Source organism: Lagopus leucura, unplaced genomic scaffold, assembly GCF_019238085.1.
Source record: "Lagopus leucura isolate 7727_CA_CO unplaced genomic scaffold, USGS_WTPT01 Super-Scaffold_100001, whole genome shotgun sequence".
NCBI classification, from domain to species: Eukaryota; Metazoa; Chordata; class Aves; order Galliformes; family Phasianidae; genus Lagopus; species Lagopus leucura.
Window position 1 is genome coordinate 15,121,605 of NW_024962262.1, and position 23,881 is coordinate 15,145,485.

General features: G+C 44.8%; 2 protein-coding genes across 8 annotated transcripts in view; one reads left to right on the forward strand and one right to left on the reverse strand.

Moving 5' to 3' along the window:
- NAA16 (N-alpha-acetyltransferase 16, NatA auxiliary subunit) overlaps nt 1-4,993 on the reverse strand; it is a 63,880-nt gene extending 58,887 nt beyond the window's left edge. For all 4 annotated transcript variants that reach the window (XM_042868551.1, XM_042868554.1, XM_042868553.1 and 1 more), the window contains exon 1: nt 4,765-4,993. In XM_042868551.1, the coding sequence (XP_042724485.1) occupies nt 4,765-4,818 (54 nt within the window). In that variant the 5' untranslated portion in view covers nt 4,819-4,993. The remainder of the gene's footprint in view (nt 1-4,764) is intronic.
- Nucleotides 4,697-21,928, forward strand: MTRF1 (mitochondrial translation release factor 1). 4 transcript variants are annotated; one of them, XM_042868557.1, is made up of 11 exons: nt 9,745-9,934; nt 10,823-10,866; nt 12,011-12,508; nt 15,836-15,927; nt 16,783-16,864; nt 17,107-17,214; nt 17,306-17,478; nt 18,897-19,014; nt 20,094-20,230; nt 21,262-21,360; nt 21,706-21,928. In XM_042868557.1, exons 3-11 carry the CDS (start codon nt 12,073-12,075, stop codon nt 21,826-21,828), a joined length of 1,368 nt encoding a protein of 455 aa, XP_042724491.1. In that variant the 5' UTR covers nt 9,745-9,934; nt 10,823-10,866; nt 12,011-12,072; the 3' UTR covers nt 21,829-21,928. The 4 variants fall into 4 exon arrangements, with proteins under 4 accessions (XP_042724492.1, XP_042724493.1, XP_042724491.1 ...); XM_042868558.1 differs by lacking the exons at nt 9,745-9,934; nt 10,823-10,866 and adding an exon at nt 4,697-4,782; XM_042868556.1 differs by lacking the exon at nt 10,823-10,866.
- The last annotated feature ends 1,953 nt before the right edge of the window (nt 21,929-23,881 follow it).

A 23,881-nucleotide genomic window follows, 5' to 3' on the forward strand; every position in this document is an offset into this window, starting at 1 on the left:
CATTTTATGAACATGCGTATGCCTCTCCAAAACAAGCCATAATAGCACACTAAAAATTAGACAAGTCACAGCCCTATCACATATTTTATGATAGTTTTTAATCTGCATTTTATGTAGGATTGGAGAGAGCAATCTGCCGCTTCTGGGACAGAACTGCAGCGTGACCAGCAAGAACTGAGGCTGAGCAGGTGCTGCACAAGCCTGTGGGACTGCATCTGTGAGCAATAAAGCAAATGAAACCACCAACATCAGCGGTGCTTTAAAAAAAATAAAGCTCTCGGGCTTTAATGAAAGTTATGTTTTTAATCAGAAATCCTAAAAGAAGCTTAAGGCAAATAGCAATATAAGCCTAAAACCTTAAACCCATCTCAACATTCTCTGTAAGATTTCACAGTGATTCAGACAAAAAAATAGCATGAATCATAACAGATCACATGCCAGAGCAATCAGACCCACCTGGCCCATGTCACTGAAGACAAGATACAAGTGGTACATCCCTCCAGAGTGTCCTCAGCCTCCACTTACTTGTGGCTCACCCATTCCTGGAGCCAAAGGGTAAACCTTTACGCAAGAATTTACAAGGACTTGCACCCCATGAACCCATGCATGACTGTAACTTCCAGCAGGTGTTGCACTTTGTTGTACACTGCACTGGAAATGTGGACTTGAGTGGTGCCACAGCAGCTCCTATGATTTGCTGGCTTTCAACTGCTGCACAAGGAAATTGGTTTTAACAGAACCCCTTCAGATCCCTAAAAACCTCCTCTCTTCAGAGTAATCCAGCTCACAGCCAATAACACAGTAGAGTTCCTTAGCGTAATACATTCATTCACACAATCAATTTTACCCACTATGAGCCAACTGAATCCAGAATTCCTCCTACAGGCCTTCTTATTTCTGCCTTGAATAGCTTACAACAACTGAACTCACCTTGCTACTCTTTTTTTCTATTCAATGAAACTGTAAGCAATTAAGAAAAAGTTCCAGCACAAAACACAAGAAAAAGTTACTCAGAACATTTATTTATCCATACAGGAACACTAAGAAATCCTGTGTGAATAAACAACCAGCATCACTCCAAGTAAGCCCAGCTTATGAGCCTTTCAGGATGGCATTCAATTCCTTTTGAAAATTAAACCAGGAATTTGTTTTTGGGATACAGACTTCTCCAGACCCAACTTGCTCAAGTCGCTAAAAAGTGAGAAGCATGGCCTTACCTTACAAAAGCTTTACTGACTCTTATCAGTAGTCTATGATATACCCTTGGCAGTTCTATCATCTCAGAAGCCTGCAGTTTGACCAGGAACCCTTGTCACCTCTTGTGAAAGTTAATATCAAGGAAACAGCCTGCATTTTTCCTATGCTGCCCTCCACAACAGCACAAGCAACAGTTGCATAGCAATTCAGTCCAATGAGCTACACCAGGAGCCTGGGCTGGTGGTTGGTGATCCTGCACATGGCAGAGGGGGTTGAAACTAGATGATCATCGCAGTCCTTTTCAACCCAGGCCTTTTATGATTCTATGAACTTTGCTGGCAGCTCTGTTCTCCTCTCTTTGAGCGAGAGGATCTTTAAGAGACACTTTCATCATCCCCTGCTCCAGTGGTGGATTACAATGGCTATCTTATGTTATTCATCCGGTTTAGGAGGCATTAATTAGCATACTATCATAGCTTCCTAATTACCAAGTTTAATGGTTCGTGGTAAATCCCCATCATTACTAGGAAATGAACCAGTTGCATGCCCATAATCCATTATTATCTCACATACTATAGTTCTAGCATTTAATGAATAATAATTAATCTAACTCCTAACAAATACGTGCATATTTATCTTGTATCATACTTATCTTAGGAGAAGTATCCTAAGACAGCCATAAAATCCAGAGAGCAAAAGATAATACAGAGTTGAGCAATTCCTCAGGCAAAGGCACTTCAGATAGAATCTGAGTTTTCTTCCCCCCAAAAAGAGGCATGCCTGCATGAATTAAGCAGTAACAAGGCACTGCTACAGTGATACACCTGCTTTTGTGTTCCCTTGCTCCAGATCGAACAAGTAGGTGGCTGAACAGTTCTTAGAAAGAGTAATGCCTTGTCAGAAGGGGGACTAGTATGTAGGCCCTTCTAAGGGAAACATTAACAAGGTAGCACTTCAATTAAATTTTGCTTGTTGCAATTAAAGGAACAATCCTTATTTCATGCAACATTATGGTCAATTCACACATTCAAATGCATGGCAGTATCCACAGATACTGCCTGCTGTTTCTCTCATACCTCATGCTTCATACTAGCTGATAACAAGGCAGACACCAATAGCTAGTACACGACACTTCCCAGTTCTTAGAAACAGGACCAGTTCAGCAAGTAAGCCCTGAAGATACGAGAACTATCCCACAGCCTTCCTCTAAAACACCTATAAGGACCATGGCCACACCCAGGTAGAGCTGATTTGATCCCATAAAGCCAAAACTCAAACCTCATTTTAAGAGGCACAGTTTATCATCTGGGCTCTCAATCTGAGAGGATCAAACTTGCTTAAACTAAAACACACTTTGAAGGTAAATGACACTTCGTTTTAAATATGTGAAATAAAAACCACCTACGTTTACCGTAAGCAAGCTTCAAATGCACATTACTGAACTCCAATGTTAACAGAAAGCATTTTTAAGTTACCACACTTGCATGTTTATTTTAGATTGCATCTGCCCCACTTAAAGTGTCACAGGAGCTGAAGACTGATTTTATGCTGCAAGAGACACACCAGAGTTCCTGCGTTAATTCTTCCTTATGGATGCCTCCCTCCCTTCCCATAAAAGGGAGAGCCAGGAAGCCTTTGAACACTTCCTCCACGCCTTCTGCCTTCTTCGAGACTGAGAAGCACAGCACAGAGGAGCCTCCAGTCGCCCAGCCCTTCCCTCCCAGGCAATGTCTCACCTCTAAGTGGAGGAAGAGCACTGTCCAAGAGTGAAAGCAAGACTTAAGTGACCAAACAGCCCTGGAAGTCAGGACAGAAATGAGTTATGGCACTACATCTTACAGCAGTTATGGAGAAACTAGGTCTGCTACCTACATGCTAACATTTTACCTATGTTGCAATTGCTGTTGGTTATGCAATCACATCACACCTAGTTTTGAGCGAGCTTGTTCAAGCACTGCTAAGCATGCAGCATAGACTCCTAAACTAATTATCAAGTTCTCCAGATAAGTTTCTCATTTCACAACTGTTAATTCTCTGTCAAACGTTTATAAAGTCACTTAATACACAAGTAGTTACCTTTTCCTCTGTTCCAAGTGGTTAAATCAATCTCTGTATGCTTGTGCGACCTTATTATACAGCCTTCCATATAAATTATTTCATTCATTTTCATTTCTAGAATGCCCACGGCAGCACCAGCAATTTCAAGATTTCTAGCAGTGCTGAAAGCTCCCTCCATTATAGAAGAGCAATCTGTAGCATTACTATACTGAAATACTCTTCAGTGCCAACAAAAGGGTCAGCTTAGACTATCAAGGTTTTACTCTTCCAGGAAAAGAAATCCTTGAAAAAGTTAAAGCTACCTATAAAGAACAGTGAGAAACTGAACTTCAAGAAGTATTAATATGTAAACCGACAAACTAACATCATAAAGCTCAGTGGTTTCCTTGCCTAAGAACTTGTTTAGTTCATTATTTAGTAGACTGAGAGTTTTTCTGAAGTCCAATTTTTATGAAATTCAGAAGTGATCGCTACTGTGAGCTTGTTTGCTACTAGTAAGAATAATCACTTAACTGTTCTAATATTAGTGACTTATTTTTAGCAGAGAGGAGTACTAGAATGACTTACTAAGATGCATACCATAGGCATGCAGTAAGCAACAAATCACCCTTAAGCACCATTAAGTCTTAAAAAAAAAAACAAAACAAAAACACCTACGAACTACCTAAAACAAGCAAAAGACAACATTCAGAAACTCTTGCTGAAACGCACCAGTTGCAGAGCACGGAGGCTTACACACTGTTTGCTCTGAGATCAGCTTCCTGAGGCTGAACCACACAAAATCACTGCATTTAACCCAACAAGCTCGGTTAAAACCAAAGAAATTCGCACTGCCAGCTGTGCTCTGCCTGCAGAAGGCCGAACGGCACCGGGAGCCTTAACTTCTCTGAGGCCGCAGCTCCCCTACTGTCACACCGAAGAGCTCCTGAAGAACGGATTTTACCCAGGGAGAGGAGCGATCCTCCAGAAGCTTTAACAGCGTAGAAAACGAAGCCGTTCGAACGGAAGTTAAACGACTTGTTTCTTTAAAATCACCACGAAGTCTCAAAGGGACGCGGATAGCAATTCAGACAGAGCTCTGCAGCTCGGCACGTGGAAACCTACGGCATTTCGGAGCCAGGATGCTTTTCCTCGTCGTCTGCCGGCGGCACCGACCCGGGGCTGACAGCTCTCCGCCTCCGCAGCCCCCCGCTCCAGGGCCGCTGCCGCCCGCTTGCGGCGGGAGGAGAGGGGAGAGACGGAGCGGCGGCCCGAGAGCGGCCCGGAGTTACCGCCGCGGGCGGAGAGCCGCGAAGCCGGGGAGCGGCGGCGACGACTGCGCGTCCCTCCCCGCCTTTCGCCCGCCCTCCCCTCCCGGCCGCCGCACGGCCTGTTCGGCGGCCGCAGACAAAGGGAGGAAGCGGGGACGAGCCGGGACAAGGAGGCGGCGGCGGCCCCGACAGCCGCATCCTTCCCCACTGAGCAGGAGCCGGCGGCGCGCGGCGGGAGGAGGACGGGCCGGGGGCTCACCAGGATCCGCTTGAAAAGGTTGCTCTCCTTGGGCGGCAGCGGCACGGACGGCATGATGCGGGCGGGCGGCCGCGGGGCAACGCGGCTCGAGGTTGCGAGGAGCGGCTGTCGCTGCAAGAAAGGGAAAGGAGGCGGGGGAAAGGAAAAGGCGATCCCCAACTCGGCTCACGGGCGAGCGGCGGCGACTCTTCAACTCATTGGCCTGCACCGCCCGCCCCGCTGGCTCCCCTCGGGCACAGCGCGCGAGCGCGGCTCCTCTGCGCAGCTGCCGGGGAGGCCTCGCCGCCCGACTGACGCTGCAAAATGGCGGCCGGGGTCCCCCGCCGCGCATGCGCACCGCAGCCTGGCGCGGGGTGTGGGGGGGCGGGTGGCGCCGGGCTGTTTGCTTCCCGCCCGCTCCCTGTTGTGTGGAGGGGTTGGTTGGGTCGGGGTTTGCTTTTTTCGTTTTGAGGGCAGCGCTTGGTTGTTTTTTGCTAGCTTCGGCCGCACGCTGAGGCGAGGGGTCCTCGAAAGCGCCCCGAGTGGGGGAGGAGGAGGAGGATGGGGAGGATGGGGAGGATGGGGAGGAAGGGGACTGCCGCCCTCAGAAGGTGTAAAAATAACTCCGGCTCGCTGAAGCCCTGAGTCATGGCTATTTCAAAGCCTTCGAAACTGGATGCTTTTTTTTTTTTTTCCTTTCAGCGCTCGGCCTCGCCCGGCCGTGCTGAGATAAGGCAGAAAATCTCTTTGTCTCCTCGCAGCCTCCCCCTCTCCTCCGGCCCTCATTGCCCGCTGTTGGTGCCCGCTGTCAAGCTGGGCTCTGGGTGAGCCGCCAGCCCGGCCTTTGGGATGTCATCTATGGCATCAGCTCTTTGTTAGTTGCTTACACAAAGCTTCCCAGCATTACCGTGCGTGCTTAGAGCAGTGTTTTGTCGTGGCTTGGCTCCTCCGACAAGGGAGGCTTAAGGTCTTTTGAAAAATGATTTTTTTCCCTGTCATTTGCAGAAATAGCTTTTAAATTGATCTTTGCAAAGCTAAAGAACAAGCCAGCAGCACTGAAACCACACAGCATGGGGTGCTTCCTTGGGAGGGAAACTGGTTAAGCTGTCAGAGTTGCAATCAATTAAAAAGATCGTGCTGGGGAAGGAATGGTGGGGCGGAAATTAAGCAGCTTCAATTAGAGTCCCTGTTAACCACTTTTTAAATACATTAGTTGTGTTTTAAAATAATATTATTCCTATAATAACATGGTTATCACCTACTTACTTTTATAAGGGCGTATAGCAACAGGAGATGAGGGGAAATGGTTTTAAATTGACCGAGGGCAGATTTAGATTAGATATTAGGAAGAAATTCTTTGCTGTGAGGGTGGTGAGACACTGGAACAGGTTGCCCAGAGAGGCTGTGGATGCCCCCTCCCTGGAAGTGTTCAAGCCCAGGCTGGATGGGGCTTTGAGCAACCTGGTCTGGAGGGAGGTGTCCCTGCCTACAGCAGGGAGTTGGAACCAGATGATCTTAAAAGTTCCTTCCAAATCATTCTGAGATTTCTACTGCTCAAGTGATGAGCTTAGTGGATGCGCATAGCAAAGCAAGCATGTGGAGATAACAATTAGGAAGGCTGTACACTTAACAGGCTGTATTTGGTTACACAAAGCAAGCAGTGATGTGGCTGAGGCAACAAATCCCAAGCAGTGTGTCCTTTGACTTCTCAGAAGCCTTGCTAAACTCCATGGACATTGGTCCTTCCTTTCGTGTTGGAGGGACAGAAAGTGGGCATGGTTTTGGAATAGTAAACTGTAAGGCTAAGCCTAATTCAGGGTCTCAGAGTCTGAATTTTTTTTCTGAGCAGGTGTACTGTTGACAAGGACAGCTCTGCTGCATCATTTTCAAGGTCTGCACCACAGCGCTGAATTAGCACTGATTGTAACTAGTTGGAGCCATGGCTTCATGAACTCAGATTTTCTGTCCTTGCAGTAGGCTTTATGCCTTTGGTTGGTTTCTGTGGTAAACACCTCCAAGATGGTCAGGTGAATACTGTGCTCAGTGAACTTTTGGTCTGAGACAGTAAGGCTGTTCTTTATAGCAAAGTGTCAGTTCCCTGCTAGTCCAAATACTGGAACAAACGCCATCTGAAAACAGGCAAAACTGCAAATGAGAGGCAGGCATTTGATCTGCATTTCAACATGTGTCTGTATTACAAATCCGTGTTGAAAGCACCAAGAAAAGGAGAGCAAGCTGGCAGTAAAGAAACAATTTTAGACTAGCTGAGAGAGACTAAAGATAGAAATGAGCGTTGGGGGGGGCAGAGGGCTGGTTGAAAGTGAAGTTTGGAAGTACAGTCAGGAAAACTTCTTGTCATTTAATCCCACTGCGCTTGGCCAGACAAAGCGCTTTCTACAGGCTTTGTTAATAAACAGGGCTGTATTCAAGGCATGTGTGATTCTGTCACCAGTTTTCCCTACAAACAGAAAGAATTCAGAAGTCTGTCAACAGATTATTTAGGTCAAAAGTGGGAAGAGACATCCAAGCACAACTCTTATGAGGAGTGATTGAGGGAACTAAGATTGTTTGGTCTGGAGGAGGCTCAGGAGAGACCTTATTGCTCTCTATAAATACCTGAAGGGAGGTTGTGGTGGGGGGGGGGGGGGGATCAGCCTGTTCTGTGTAACTAGCAATAGGGCTAGAGGGAATGGCCTCAAGTCGTGCCAGGGGAGATTCATATTGGATATTAAGGGAAATTTCTTCTCTGAAAGAATGGTTAGGTACTCGAATGGGCTGCCCGGGGAGGTGGTTGAGTCATCGTCCCTGACATCTAATCTAAATCTCCCCTCTTTTAGTACAGCCCCCCACAACCCCCCTTGTCCTTTTACTATCCGACCATGTGACTGTGTGAAAAGTTGGTCTCCCTCCTGCTTATAAGCTCCCCTCAAGTACTGGAAGGCCTCAATGAGGTCTCCCCAGAGCCTTCTCTTCTCCAAGCTAAACAAGCCTGGCTCCCTCAGCCTGTTTTCAAAGGAGAGGTGCTCCAGCCCTCTGATCATCTTCATGGCCCTCCTCTGGACTTACTCCAACAGTTCCTCATCCTTCTTCTGCTGGGGGCCCCAGGCCTGAATGCAGTACTCCAGATGGGGCCTCACAAGGGCAGAGTAGATGTGGACAATCCCCCCCACCCCCTCGTCCTGCTGTCCATCCTTTTGAAATCAAGTTGGCAGCTTAAAGTTGCCAGATTTGAATTTAAAAGCACATCCCAAGTGCCATGTCCCGTTCCCTGGAGCCTGGGAACCTGCTGCTGTCACTTCCCCACTCTGCCTGCTGGCCGAGGGCAGCAGCACCCTGCCCTGAGCACCACCTGCAAGCCACAGGCCTCACCAGCTCTGTAGGCCAAGGTGAACCATAAGGGAGGTGGAAGCACAGGCAGAAATGGAATTTCCCATCTTTTATACTCAATTCCCTTATTCCGTTTCAAACATCATCCTGGAAACGGAAGGAAAGAGTGTTTCTATTCGCTGGTATTATGAGATATGAGGAATATGTCCCCTGAGTCCAGCCCGTGTCCAGTCTGCTGGCTGCTGGGGAGTGCTGAGAATCTGTTAGCCTGTACTGTCATGCACAGAGTTAAGATGAAGAACTGCCAGCAAGGATAGTGAAAACTGAATCACGATTGCTTTTAATCAGAGGGTTTAATGTAATAGCTGTTTCTGGCTGCAGTAGAAGCTGATGTGATTTTTCTTGGCCTACCCTCTTTTTTTTCATTCTGTTTTGTAATTTTGAGTGCATGGCCTGCCTTTAGTTTTCATGTTCTTATTAGCTTTTTGGTTGATTGCCCATAGATCACCTTTTCAAGATTTTTAAGTGTCAGATTGAAGGCTCCTGGAAGACTGCAGGGAGCTGTTTGCTGTGGCCTCTTTGTAAATTGGATGGGCTCTGGGATGGCTCCTGGTTTCTGAGGCTGTTTTGTAGTCTCTTCCCTTTGCCTCCTGTCCTCCTGAGGGGCTGAGCAGAGCCAGGAGCAGCCCTGAGAGTGAAACAAGAGGCTGGTTATCCTTTGTATGCTGGTGAGGTTTGGTACAAATCTTCCTATCGTCTCATTTTCAGCCTTTTAGGTGTATTTACCTCACCAAAACTTGTTGATGTTACATGTGCCAAATACAGTGTTTTATACATATATATATTTAATCCTGTTGAATGACAGCAGCTAAGAAGAAAGAAACCTAAAACCCAGTGTTCTCTAAGGCATTTACAGTGGAGTTGGATTTGCTAAAACATAAAAAAGATAGGGAAAGTTCCTGTAAAAGAAGCAAACTTTGGAAGAGAGAAGGACTTCTTAGTGCAAGCTGTGCACCTAGGGAGAACATAAGAGTTTCAGGGAGTTTTTCATCTGAGGTTTGAATACATTTTCCTCCTATGACATGCATAGGAGTAAATTGGCCTTTAGGGTGATTATAGGTATAAAAGGCATTGTTACGTAAAGTCTTTTTAGAACGTGAATATAATGAGGGGTATAGATAATATCAAACAGATTATACAACTGCCTGTTAGCTGAATGATGAGAACGGTTGTGTTGAGTAGCATTTTGTGAGTGGTGTTTGCCTTGTGTAGTGTAGTCCTAATTCATATGGAGTATAATTACAGCCAGCCCTGACATGAAGTGGAACTTTGATTTGAGTAAAGTTTACGTAAAACAACAATCTCTGCATAACCAGATTTGAAACTCGGGGTATTTTCAGCCCATGTTTTGGGAACATACACAGGAAAGTCCACTTATGTCACAGCACAGAACTTGGAAACAGGACTATTCCCACTTGTTGGTGCGCTTGTCATTTTAGACAAAGCGTGTGCAGCTATGCAGCTGTGCAGAAAATATTGAGAATGTGGATCGAGATTCACTTGTGAGATCTTTTAAAAATTATTTCGGAGACAGCATTTCACAATTTACTTGTAAAGCTGTTAAAGCCGTGCTTGCAAATCTGCGATCGCTGCTCCCAGGGTGATTGCATCCGCGGGCTGGAGGAGAGCAATGCGCTGGAAGGACAGACGGAGGGACGGCCGAAGACAGGCAGCTGCTGCAGCACGCCGGGAGTTGTGTCTGTGAGCAGGCATGCTGGGAGTGCGAGTCTTTCCACTTTACTTCCTGTCTGCAATGGCCTCGTGATGTAAGGCAGGACCTGTCTGGCGCTTCCATTTGGGGAGGGTGAGTCTGTAGGCTCTGTGTGCGACACGGAGCCCGCTCTCTGCCCACTCTGGGTTGCAGGGGCTGAGCCCAGCCAAGCCAAGGCGATTACCGGCGGCTGCCTGCCGGCCGGCCTCTGGCTCACAGGGCTGCCCTCCTGCTCTCCCAGTGAGCCCTGCGCTGGGGAGGGCTGCACGGGGTTCTGTGCCTGGCTTTTGCAGGAGGGCTGCTTGGTGTAGCTGAGGTGGGATGCAGAGGGCTGTGAAAAGGGGGCTGAGGGCCCATGAAGCCTTGAAGGCACCTCTCTGAGGCTGCATCACTGAAACCCCTCCCTTATGCATATGTATTCTTATGCATCTCAGCGGAATCGGTTTCACTGTGTTAATAGTATCCTTGATCATTACAAGTGATTTTTAAAAGCTTTTAAATGAGTTACAGCGTTGATAGTTGTCCCTTAACTAGAAATGAGCTGATCTATTTATTTTCGTAATGAGACAATTGCAGCTGTCGTTGTTACAGACAGGTTTTGATTTGTGATGTGTTTATGTTGCCCACTGGGTAATTTTGTCATGTTCAGAAAGTCGCTAAGAACTAGTTTGAGAAGCAGTTAATAGGCAGTCTGCTGTACGTGGCTGTGTAAAAGCTTTATGTGGGCTTATTTCTGCACAAATGCAGGGTGACAGCATCTCTCTAAGGAGGAAACAACTTTGTTTTGTCAAAATAATAATAAAACCAATCTATTTCAAAATCTCTGACTCTCTCAAGGATTGGTGTCATGCAGTTGCTTAGTTCTCTAGGCATGTGAAAGTGAGTATTTTACTTGGGAAAGCTCAGGCAAAACTCTGCAATGAATTAGTTCTTATTTTCACACGTTGTTAGCTCTAACTACAGCAGTATTTCTCTTAACAGTGGTTACCACTTGACTGGACGATGAGTGGCCATTCTGACTTGCAGTAAGTAGAGGCAACACCACGTCATCAGCAAAATTAAATGTTTTGAAGTTAAGTCCAACATGTGCCCCGAGGAATTAAGTCCAGGAGTGCAGATGCTGAGTCTGACTTGTGTATTCTGACTTATTCTTGGTGAAGGAAGTGGTGTCCCTCTACTACTCAGTCACTGGAACAATCCATAAGGATTACTGTTGGCTTTCTGTAAATCAAATTGTCCTTAAAAGTGCAGCTGTGAGTTTGGTAGTGCCTGCCACCTCTGAGGAATGTGCAGAAGCAGAATAGAGGCCCTTCCCTCTCTTTCTAGCTTTTCCAGTTTGTATAGGCAGTGAAATAGATGGCTGGGCAAGCAAGATGCAATACCTTTTTTTGTATACATTGCTGTTACAGGACTGTCCTTTGTTACAGGACCCATGGATGAAAGTAAGTAGGATGAGCAAAGCAGCAGTGACACTAAGGGTAGCCTGTGTCCTGCAAAACCGTGCATCAAGTACCATGCAAAAATAAAGGGACTGGATTTCAGAGTACCATCTTTGTACTCTCCCTTCTGATAGAAAATATGTCTGTCCCTTACCTGCAAGTGTATCGTGGGAAGGAAATAAAGCACTGTTCCCATATCTGACGTAGGACTTACATGGATAAGTAATTTCATGCAAGTATGTTGTAGTCCCAGTGACAAACCTTTTGCAAAATCACCCTGATGTTGTTGATGTCCACCTGCCAAAGTTGTATTCTCTTATGGTAGTGGGTCTGATATTGCATATACTGCACATTTTGTACCTTCTTCATATAGAATTTGATGTCTGCACTGTAGATGTGTTTTCTCACAGCAGCATTTTTGTTTTGCCAGTAAGGCAGGAAATGGTTCAGTTTCTCCAGTGAGAAGTATGACAAATGAAGCTGTTGTCTCTAAAGCAGCATCTAGAGTAGATCTTCTACAGCATAAACACTGAGAAGGTGAGGGAAAAGATTTTTCCAAGCCTTTGCTGGTACAGTGTTGCTGATAAGAGTTTCTAGTTTAAACTAAGACTGAAAGGAATAGTTCTGTCCGTAACGGTTCAATCTGTGTTGGTGTAGTCAAGAAAAGAATTTGGGCTTGATACAGGTTGGATTTTTATTATTATTATTTTAACCAAATGCTTTTCTATAGATGGTGAAAGTGCTCCATGTCTGATACTGCTAATTTCAGGCAGTGGAAGAATAAGAAACAATATGAAACCTCCACAAAGTGTCTGTTTTTTCAAGAACCTGCTTTCTGGTTTCTACTGTTATGGTCAGCTTCACAATTCCCCTCTTCCTTCTGTTGCAAAGAAGATGAGTTGTGTGATGAGGCTGCACAGCCGTGGATTTTGGAGGCCAGACTCTTTGCTGGACACAGCTGGATTCACTCTGTTATTTCACAGTCAGCTTAGGAAGAAGCATCAGGACTCTCGAGCATTGTGGAAGCATGAGGCTGTGCAGAAGTATCTGGAAACTCTGAGCAAGGAATACCAGCAGGTTAATAGTCTGCTAAATGCTGATTCAAAGAATGAATTTGAGCAAAGGACCCTGAGGAGAAGACATGCTGATCTGTCCCCAGTTGCAACTGCATTTCAAGAAATCAAAGAGGCTGAAGGCGAGCTCCGGGAATTAGAAACCATGTGTAGAGGTAAGGAGTGCACATCTGCTTAGTCATTTTGAAAGAGTGGCTTTGCTTGTGATAAACCTCATTGCTCAGCCTTCATGGAGAGCTTTTAAATGAATTAAGCCAGCTCTGGAACGCTCTCTGGTATTGTCTGTTCCTGGGAGCTTGAGTCCCTTTAAGGCTTTCTAGATCCAGACGTTTCCTTTTATTTTTATGCTATCTCTCTTAATACAGGTCTTAATGCAGCCAACTTGGGAAAGTAGGGGCTGTTTGGACTCTGATGGCTATGCATCTTGCAGAAATAGTTTGGAAATGTTTGCTTTAGGTTCTCTTTTGGTAGAGCCAAGAGCAGTACGAACTGCAGGATAAGCATCAGCCTGTTGAATAGACACTGACTACAGCCATGCCACTTAAAATGGGATTCCAACTAGCCAGTTTGATGCTTAGTAAGCAAGCTATGTGAACTGCCATAATTAGGTCCTGAATTAGCAGCTTCCAATGTAAATGGCAACATTTAATAGGTCTTGGAGGATATTTGAGAAGTCCTACTGGGAAAGCTGATGGTTATCCAAAAAGCTGCTGCTTTTCAATACTATGTTGCAGTAAAAGTTAGGGTTAAAAAAAAAAAAAAAAAGGAAAAAGGAAAAAAAAGAGCTTGACCCTCTTTTTGATACTATTCAGGAAGAAGAAAGTAGGTGGGCAGTAAAAGGACTTGTGGTGCAACATTTTGAAAAGATACACTAACACACTGTGAGAAGAGTGAGGCACTGTGTACTGCAGGAAGGAAGAATGTGGGGCATTCTGCTGCACCAAAACAGACATTAAGATAAGATAGAGTGACCTGGAAAAAATGGGACTTGCACTAACACAGTTAAGGAAGGGAAAAGCAAAGAAGGAGAAATGGATATGTAGCAGTTTAAGAGGAGGAGGATTGAAGTTCCTGGTAATTCTGGGAAAAGGAACCATGGAATGTTGACACATCAGTAAAAACCATGTTGAAATAAAGCTTGTAGAAACATAGCTGGTAACATTTCCTGCCTGCTTAAGAAAGATAGAAAATACCTGTGTTCCTCAGCTATGGAAATAAATGGGTATGTTTGTGCTTTAGAAACAGTGGCTATAGAAAACACTTTACAGAATCACAGAATCACAGAATGGCCAGGGTTGGAAGGGACCTCAAGGATGACGAATCTCCAACCCCCCTGCCACATGCAGGGCCACCAACCTCCCCATTTAACACTAGACCAGGCTGCCCAGGGCCCCATCCAACCTGGCCCTGAACACCTCCAGGGACGGGGCATCCACAACCCTCTGGTTTCAGTACCTCAGGCAGGGGGTTTGGAGATTCATGATCCTTGAGGTCTCTTCCAGTCCTGGCCATTACATGATTCTGTAATTCTATGAGAATTGATAAAGGTCAGGGAGGAGGTAGGAATGGGACAGCAGTCATTTGTACCTCAAGCTTCTTGCCACCAGCCCATTCTTCCATCTCTGTTGACAATACCTCATCTGATACTTTCTATTCAACCAATCCATAAGGATACTTTTCAGACCACCTAGAAGCCTCCTGTTCAGTACCATCTTTTGGTGGAGCTGTGACATACAGGTAGGGTTACCTATGTAGTTCCTGCATTAAGTACAGAGGATGCTAGGCTCAAGTGTGGATCTGCCATATCTTATTTAAAGAAAAACAAAACCAACCAACAAACCAAAATGGAATGTAAGTTATAAAGGAGAATATGAAGGAGCTGCCACTATCCTTGTCCAGTATACAAGGCTGGTTCAACATCTCAGCCCGCTCCGTTCTTGGGACTTGCTGCTGAGGAGAAAAAAATGAAGGGGTGCTCCCTATTCTGGCATTTTGGTTTTGATTCCAGCCATCTTTTAACAGTCTGTTTAGTGCACGATCTCGTGCATTGGCATCTTCCATTACTCTAAACTGGAGCCTCTGTAGTAGAAAAGATTTGGAGCTTCTGTTAGCTCTGTTTGAGAATGTTTTGCAGCTCTAAAATGTAGGAGACCACAACTGAATCACAGAACTGCAGGACTGATTAGGTTGAAGGAGACTTTTGAAGGTGATTTTGACTGATGTTCTACTCAAAGCAGGACTGCTTAGAGCAGCCCGACTGCAATCTTGTCCAGTTGAATAGATCCAAGAACAGAGATCCTACAGCTTCCCTGGGCCCATTTCATTGTCTGACAACCCTTAGAGTCAAAATAATTTTCCTAATACCTAATCAGAATTTCCCATGCTCCAGCTTCTATCTTGTTTTATGACAATATACTTTGAAAAGACTTTGTCTTGAACTTTTCAGTATCTTTCTGTGAGTCAGTTGTACACAGCAATAAAAACTCCCCTCAGTCTGCTCTTCTTAAGGCTGAACAAACGCAGTTTCATAGAATCATAGCTTGGGCCTGGGTCGAAAAGGACCTCAAATATCATCTAGTTTCAATTCCCCTCCCACGGGCAGGGTCACCAACTACTAGACCAGGCTGTCCAGAGCCACATCCAGCCTGGCCTTCAATGCATCCAGGGACGGTTTTCTTGACCTCTCCTAATATTTTCTTTGTTTCCATCCTGGACTATCTCTGTGGCTCTTAGCTAGACTCATTCCAGTATCTCCATGCCTTATCTGTACTGGGGAGCTCAAAACTGGACAAAATACTCACCTAGGCTGAGCAGATGGGAAGGGAATCTCTTCAAGCAAAGAGTTAAAGTGAGGTCTTCCACATCCTGATGGCTGAAGCCATAATTCTCATATCTCATTGATTGCTTGATTAGCAGGAGGCAGAAGGTTAGAACCCGTGTAATTGTCATCATACTTACATTTTTAATGCTCGTCCTAATGAGCTGGCTGCAAAGTACTGCACAGATAGCAGTTTCTGTGCTAGTCTAGAAATGGAAAGTCTTGTTGCATGTGAAATAGTGGTAAAGAAAACTGAGGCACTCTTTTCTCCCAGCGTGTTTTTGACATATTTTGTTAAATCTCTTGGTGGGTTTGCCTCTGCACTGTCAGTCTCTGTCACATAACTGTCAGTATACTATAATTGGCAGCAAGTAACTGTCAGGTGGGACTGGCATTTGTGTGATGCTGACTTGGAGTCGTAGCCAGGAGACTGGGAAGTAATATATCTCAGCTCCTTCCAGCACCTCTGGAAAATGCAGTCATTTAGTTAGCAATACACATCCTGGCTTCAACTGCTCTTCTTTGATATTTCTTGCTGGCACAGTGGAACTGCATGCACTGCAAGCTTTTAAATTCTGTAAAGTGTGTCTTTTGACAGCTGTATTACGATCTGCTGTAAGCTAAGTAAGACTGGCTAACATTTATTCCTATTGTTGGAATTCAGAGCTGGGCAGCAGAGAAGAGAAGCAACTGCTAGAGCTTGCCTTAGAAGAGAAGGAAACCCTCGATAAAAAAATCAACACGCTGTGCAGAAAGGTGAGCCTGAGGTAAAAATACACAGCTTCATAAATAAATGTCAGGAAAATGTTCCTTTGTGATCTTGCCAATAGACTGACACTTGCATTTAATGAAACAGAAGGCCAGCTTCTCTATTTTCCCTGAGAAGACATGGCAACATTAATTACTGGTAAGCTTCTTACTGACAAATGCATCTTAGAAGCTAATTATTTTAGGCATTTCTGCTTGCTTGCTTGTCCATCTGGAGATGCTGAAGGGGATGTGAAGCTGTCTGTGCTGATGAGACCTTGCGTGACATCCAAGTAACTCTTGTGGCAGCAGAGCGTGCATTCTTGAAAAGGTTTCTGATTGGAACCTTCAGTATTTCATTTTCTCTTCAGCTGGCAGCTCCCCATGAGCAGGAACATAAATTATAAGCAGAGAAGCTGAAAAAGTTTGGTAGAAAGCTCTGTGTTTGGGCTCATTTCTATGTTGAGATTGAGAAAATGGGAAATAGAACCTTCTGAAACGTAAGGTTCGTGTTTGTGTGAAGAGTGGCTGGGCAATAGCTGGTAACTTTGTGCTCCAAGGTAGTTGGGGCTGCAGTGGGTGACCAGGCACCTGACGCTGTGGGATCGAATTTTCAGCTAGCTTTCCTGTGGATGCACCAACGTATCCCATTTCCACACCAACTGCACTGAGCTGCAACAGCCTTTGGACTTGGACAGTTTTTAGTCCTACTTATTCATTTGCCAATAGAAATCCGTGGCTGTGCGTGCTCAAGCCGTGGCATTTGTGAAGGCTGGCTATAAACTTCATTAAAAGGAGATAGAGTCATGAAAGAGATAGTGACATTTCTTTTTTTTTTTCTCTCCCCTTCTTTTCTCTTTTCAGCTTTTCCAGCTTGTAGTGCCAAAGGAGAAGTATGATAAAAGTCACGTTATATTAGAAGTGACAGCTGGCAGAACAACTGGAGGTCAGCAAACTCTCCACTAAAGATTACTCCGAACCTTCATCCAACTTTTTAAGTCTCTTACGGGTTATTCTTAATGCATTTTTACACTTCAGTGGCATAAAGCCATACTTCCTTAATCTGTATTATTTATTATCAGCATTAATCTGTTTTATGAGCGCGAATACAGTTGCAGTGAAATCTTCAAACCCGTGGCTGCCGTTTTGCAAACTGCTATTTATGTTGTAGCGCCTTTATATTTATAGGTGACATCTGCCAACAGTTCACTAAAGAAATGTTTGAGATGTACCAGAACTATGCGGGCTATAAATGCTGGACCTTTGACATTCTGAACTACGTGCCAGCTGAGATAGGTACAGTAGTTCTCCAGACGTTCCATCCAGACAACGACATTGAAGGCCGTGTTTGTGGGCTGTGATTTCCACGCGTTATTTGTCTCTATAGGTGGGTTGCATCACGCGGCTGCTCATATTTCAGGAGATGATGTCTACAGGCATCTGAAATATGAAGGAGGGACTCACAGAGTCCAGCGAATCCCTGAGACCGGGCTGTCATCGAGAATGCAGCGTATTCATACGGGGACAATGTCAGTTATTGTGCTCCCTCAGCCAGAGGAGGTAACTATCTGTTCATCTCAGCAACAAGGAAGTGTGTTGCTGGCACTGGAGTGGGTGTTATTTAAAACCACGGTACTGTTAGGGGATTTTATTGAAACCCAAGTGCTTTGAGCAAGTCTCAGCGAGTAAAACCACAGGCTCTGTGGTTCTGGAAGGCAGCAGGACTTGGCTGTGTACCTTACATTTTTAAATGGGTCGTCAGAAGCGACTTCACAAATGTTTGCTACTGCCTGAAAAAGCGAGCGCATCGGTGGTCATTTCAGTGAGTGTTCCAGCCCCAGTGCCTGCAAAACTGGAGCGAGCCAGCTTTGAATTAAGTCACGTATTAAGATGGGGGATATATCCAAGAAAATATTCAGTGTTGCCTAGGAAAGTGACTCAGCAAGCCCCTTTACTACGTTTTTGTTCATTTAAATTGTTGGTGTTCAATCAAGGACTGTATGCTTTGCATTTGAATGAGCGTGTTGGGTGGTCTTCCTGAGATTTTTCTGATACCACCAGATCTCTCTAAAACTAGCAAGTTATGCAAAGAATAACCAAAACCAGATCTTGTAGACTTTTCCTGCAAATTCTCCTGCTTCCTTGTAGTGCTTTCCTTGCAACACTGGTCAGATCTGAATGTTGCTTTCACATCCACTGAGCTCAAACTTGGTCCACATCATCATGGACTCCTATCCTTAGCTGGATCTGGATACACCTAATGTTTCCCCAGGTAGATGTTTTTAATCAGTGTTGCAAAAATCCCTCAGGCTTAACTCACGGAACTCATTCTTTTAGCTTCCCATGCAGACATACCTTGTTTTCTGAGGGATCTGGAGCAAGAGCAGGTCCAGATGAGGGCCACAAAGATGATCAGAGGGCTGGAGCACCTCCACTATAAGGATATGCTGAGACAGCTGGGGCTGTTCAGCCTGGAGAGGAGAAGGCTCCAAGTAGATCTCATAGTGGCCTTCCAGTACCTGAAGGGGGCCTACAGGAAAGCTGGGAAGGGATTTGTTAGAAGGGCATGTATCAACAGGATGAGGGAAAATGGTTTTAAACTGGAAAAGAGTAGATTTAGACTAAAGAGTAGGAAGACATTCTTGGCTGTGATGGTGGTGAGATACTGGAACAGGTTGCCCAGAGAGGCTGTGGATTCCCCTCTCTGTAAGCATTCAAGGCCAGGCTGGATGGGGCTGTGAGCAACCTGGTCCAGAGGGAGGTGTCCCTGCCTGTTGCAGGGGGTTGGAGCTGGATGATCTTAAAGGTCCCTTCCAACCCAAACCATTCTATGTTTCTATGATAATGATTGTAGCTGATACTCAAGCACAGTTGAAAATTAGTGGGTTTTTAATAAGTGATTTCTTTTACTCTATCACTGAAAAGGCAGTCAAAATAATTTAGAAAGAGCAGAAAACAGTAGTTTTCTTTGATTTTAGGTTGATGTTAAAGTGGATCCCAAAGATCTGCGTATAGACACATTCCGGGCCAAAGGAGCAGGAGGGCAACACGTCAACAAAACTGACAGTGCTGTGAGGGTTGTACATCTTCCCACAGGTAAGTCTGGCTGCGGTTGGTAATTCTAAGCACTCTGCATTCTGGAATTGTGACTCTGTAAGTCTGCAGGGTTGTGCCATCTACCAAGAGGTCTGTAGCCCCTTTTTGTTCTGTCGTTTTCTAACAAAGCGGCGTGTGGGAAGAGGAACTTGAGGAGTGGCACGATGACCAACATGCTGCTGTTATGCTTAATGAACACAATGTCTTTGAAGGATGAAAGAATAAATGGAGGATCTCGGGGATGGGATGGAAAATGTAAATAATTTGTGCTGACTGATTCAGGAGTAATGGCCATTGTCAGCTAAGGGTGAACTTTGCCTAGCTGCAGCAGGCAGAAAGAGGAGCTTGAAGATTTCCATTCAGTACTAGATAATGCTATCCAAAGTTAAGTAGGAAAGAAAATGTGCTGATGGGAAGTTAACATAGGTACTGAACCATTCTGTCTTTCTTAGGACTTGCTTGTACTGAAGTTCAGTGGGCCTGTATCTGTCCAACCTGAAAAAAAGCCTTTGGGCTTTTCATTTTGGAAATCAGGCAGGAAGTAAAAAAACAAAAAATCAGACCTTTTAATCTTATTTCATTATTTATAATTCAGCTTAAGGCTCTCTAGTATGGCCCTGGTGCTCTCCTCCTTTAAAATAAGGAACTTTCCAGTTTCCAAGAGCTCGTGTAGATGAAGACATTCAAAACCCCACATTACATTTTTTTAAGCATGCTCTTGTAGATTCAGCAACTTCACTTTTGCAATGACAGCTACCTGGAGTAAACCTGTCCTCTGGAGGCAGTGTCCAGAGAATGATAATTCCAATGAGAACTGTTTGCTTTATGGAATCTCACAGTATCCCTAGCTTTTCTGTAGCACCAAACAAAGCTTCTGGTGCAGCTGTGAGGAGTTTAAAAACATGCTAATGGCTTGAGACATTGTGTTAAAATGACTTTCTATCCTGCAGCTGAAAGGCCCTAAAAATGAGCACTCCTAGAAGGTGTCATTTGCCTAATGCGATTGAATTAATTTAGCTTGTTTGTTCTGTGTTTGAATGGGCTTTTTGCTCTGCTCTATCTGATATTCTACTGTGAAGGGGTGGTGGTTGAGTGCCAGCAGGAGAGATCGCAGCAGATGAACAAGGAAATAGCTCTGAGGACGCTGAGAGCTAAGCTGTACCAGCAGATCATTGAGAAACAACTGAGTCAAGAGCAGAGCGCCAGGAAACTGCAGGTGAGACAGGATGACTGATGAACTTGGAAAGGGTGCTTTGTTGTAGGGGTGTTTCTCCGAGTGTCTGTGTCTGATAAATTGTGCTTAGAAGGAGAATCCTGTGTTTGGTGTTTGACAAGCTGGTGTAGCTTCTGGGAGAAACAAGTACACAAAGGAGCCTGCCATTTCACAGCTCTGTTTGCTGTGGGTTAAGTAACCTCTGAAAGAAGAAACTTCAAATCCGAGTTGCCTCAAGTTGTGCTGCAGGCTGTACTTTCCTCTTAAGTGTGCCAACATTCTTTTCCCATTCTTTGAGTATTTTGCTGTTTGCAGTGCAAACTTCAATAGTGACCAACAAGAATAAAAATACTTGGCAAGACCAGAATTCTTCAGCGTTCCACCGCTTCCAGCTTAGCCATTTAATTGCTCACTTCAGGCTGTGTGTCAGTGTGTTGTTCCTGCAGATTATTAACTCTGTCTCTGTAATCGGTGAGCCATTTATCTGCTGTTAATCATTTTTGCTCGAGAGTTCTCAAGGCTGCATTAAAGGACTTGAGATTTACATTTATGTTAATGCTGTAGAAAATCAGGCTACAGTGAATTAGCTTTTATAATGATTCAGAATATATAAAATCCCTTCTTTTGAAACACAAATGTGAGTGCAGGTGGAATTTAAAAGAAAAAAGCAGCTTGTACAAGTAGACACTCATTTCTCTAAGCAGTTTTCAGCGTGTAGTTCTCCTTTTTAATACAATGCTTAACCGTGCAACCAAGCTACACTTGGAGTTGAGCATGAAGTCTTTTCGAACTGATTGCACTGCTTTACTTCACCACCAGAGGACTCCTCTGTGTCCGCTCGATTTACTCTCCGCTCTTTTCTGACGGCCTGATGTTAGCAAACCCCTTTGCCACCCTCTGTGAAGCAGACATCGGTTGTGCTGCTACTGTTACGAATGGCTCCCACTCACTGCCTTTTGTGGGAATGCCTTCTGCCTTCCATGGCTTTTGAGACTGACGTAATTCTTTTCTATTCCTGTGGTGCTCTGCTACAGTTGGGAACAAGAGCCCAGTCAGAGAGAATTCGTACTTACAACTTCACCCAGGACAGAGTCACTGACCACAGGATCTCGTATGATGCACGCAATATCAAGGTAATGGTTGCTTAGGAGGGTTTTAAGACTTGGATACTTAACTGTGCCACGTAAAGCAAACTACAAGCTTGTGAAAATAATTTAAAATATATGGGGAAATCACATGGCTATTCACATCCTAATAGAACACGACTAATTCAAGAAGCCTACACTTCTCTGCCTTTCTTCAGGACATAACGAGCTGACCTAGGGCTCTGTGTATTTCTCTCCAGCTATATGAATGAATGATGCTCAATATGTAGTCCTCCTTAGTGAGCTCTGTGAGAACTCCTGGAGTAGTCCCCACTGCAGAATGGTACTGAAGTATCCTCTGTAATGCTTTGGTCTGCTGTTATTTTCCCATAGGAAATTCTGAGTGGGAAAGAGGAACTGGATAAGCTAATAAACAGGCTGCTGGAGTTTGCGGAGATGGAGGCTCTCACAGAGTATCTAGAAAACCTGCAGTCCATGGGAGGAGAAGGATGCTGAAGATCTTGTGTGGAGCTAAAGCAGAACTGGGTTTGTAACTAAATAAAATGGATATAAAATGGATAACAGATTGATTAAAATCTATGCCTCTGTTTTTCAATATGTGCTATTGCTCTTTTCATGCCTTGGCGCAAATGAATTTTATGGGTTGAATTTACTACATCTCCCCTAGCAGAAAAGAAGAGTCACTGATTACTGTGTGCACATACCTTCTGTCTTGGCAGCAGGGCTTTTTGAAGCCAGTTCTTCTCTCGTCCATATTGCAGCTGGACAGATGTAGAATCGTGGTGATGGAGAAGAAGAAATACCACATACTGCACATTTTGCTCTGGAGGTAGGAGATGTCCATCCCAGGCTGGATGTGGCACTGGGCAGCCTGGTCTGGTGGTTGGTGACCCTGCACATAGCAGGCGGGTTGAAACTAGATGATCACTGTGGTCCTTTTCAACCCAGGCCATTCTGTGATTCTGTGGTGCTGTGATTTCTGTGATCCAGGTGAAAGAACCTAAGCTCCCCTTACATAGCTTAGAATCTGACTTTGTCAGTAGCACTTATTTGTATCATTTTTATCCACCAATGGAGGTGGATAAACTCATGCAATGAGCCTGCAGGGGGCTGCAAACTCTGTGTACGTGCCTTGCACCTTTTTTTGGCCTCAGTCCACTCCTCACTTCCAAGGAAGTATGAGTAGGCTCTGTCCCACAGGAAAATTCCTCTCCAGAGATGATCCTCCTGTCTGCAGCCAAGGCAGTAGCTTTGCTGTAGAACTTCTTAAATGGAGTCCTTTCAAAAATCACTCCATGTTAGGGTGCTTAATTTTGTTCCAGGACACGTACAAAGTCAAAGCTACTTTGACAAGGGGCAGCTGTGCCCATCAGTGCTCTTGCAGGCATTCTTGGGTCAGCTGAAGGTGGGTGTGGAGCACGTGCTGTGCTGGGTGCAAAAGTGCTTGCTATAGAATCAAATGAAGGTGACAACACTTTGGAAGGAGTTCGACGATGACACCAGGCAGCTTTCTGCTTGTTGACAGAACGTGAGTTCACACCATCGATGTGCTTTAGTAAATAAGGTGCACCTAGAATTCAGCTTCTGCATTGATGTCTTTGGGAATGTGTGCCTGGCTCTGAGGGCAAACCAGGCATCTGTAGAGAGCTCAGCTTTAGCAGGGCCTGCGTTCATGTTTTCCCCTCAGCACGCATCGTGCAATGTGCTCAACACGCACTGGTGCGTAGGCAGGCAGCAGGCAGAAGCAGACATGCTCACTTCTTACACAGCACCCAAAATTACACAAGTGTGGCACTGAACCAGGCTGGCTGCTGGATCAGTGCATCCCTTTCTTTATCCTGCTCTTCCCAAAGTGTGCTTTTCAATGGCTCTGCACTCTGTTTTGGATGTGAAGAGTCCATTCATTGTTACAACTTAAATTACACTTAAGCCAACTGCAATATCTGCACGTCCGCTTTGTAATCAAGAATGATACAAGAACTGAGAAAATATCAATTATTTCAAGAAAAAAACCAATATTTCAATACTGAATCTTCTGGATTTTATAGTATACATAGCATATATAGTAACAGTTTTAAATTTAGATAAAATCAGAATTAATTTTTCAATTTGTGTGTTTTTGCACAGCCTTAACAAGCTTTGTTTGCAAATTCTTGACATGCTCTCAATGCTTTGAATTACAAAATCTTTGGTTTTTTTCTTTTGTAGCTCTATAAATTGAGAGTGAGCTCATTATCGTATGACTTCAGAGTTGTTGGCGCGTTGACTGCCTGCAGGTACATGCACACCTCAGCTCTCAGTTCTGCAGTATTGTCAAACCAGTGATAACTCATGCAATGAACCTGCTGGGGGCTGCAAACTCTGTGTACGTGCCTTGCACCTTTTTTTGGCCTCGGTCCACTCCTCACTTCCAAGGAAGTGTGAGTAGGCTCCGTCCCACAGGAAAATTCCTCTCCAGAGATGATCCTCCTGTCTGCAGCCAAGGCAGTAGCTTTGCTGCAGTTTTATTCTTTTTCAAGGTAAGATTCTTCAGACAAGGAGTTAAGTT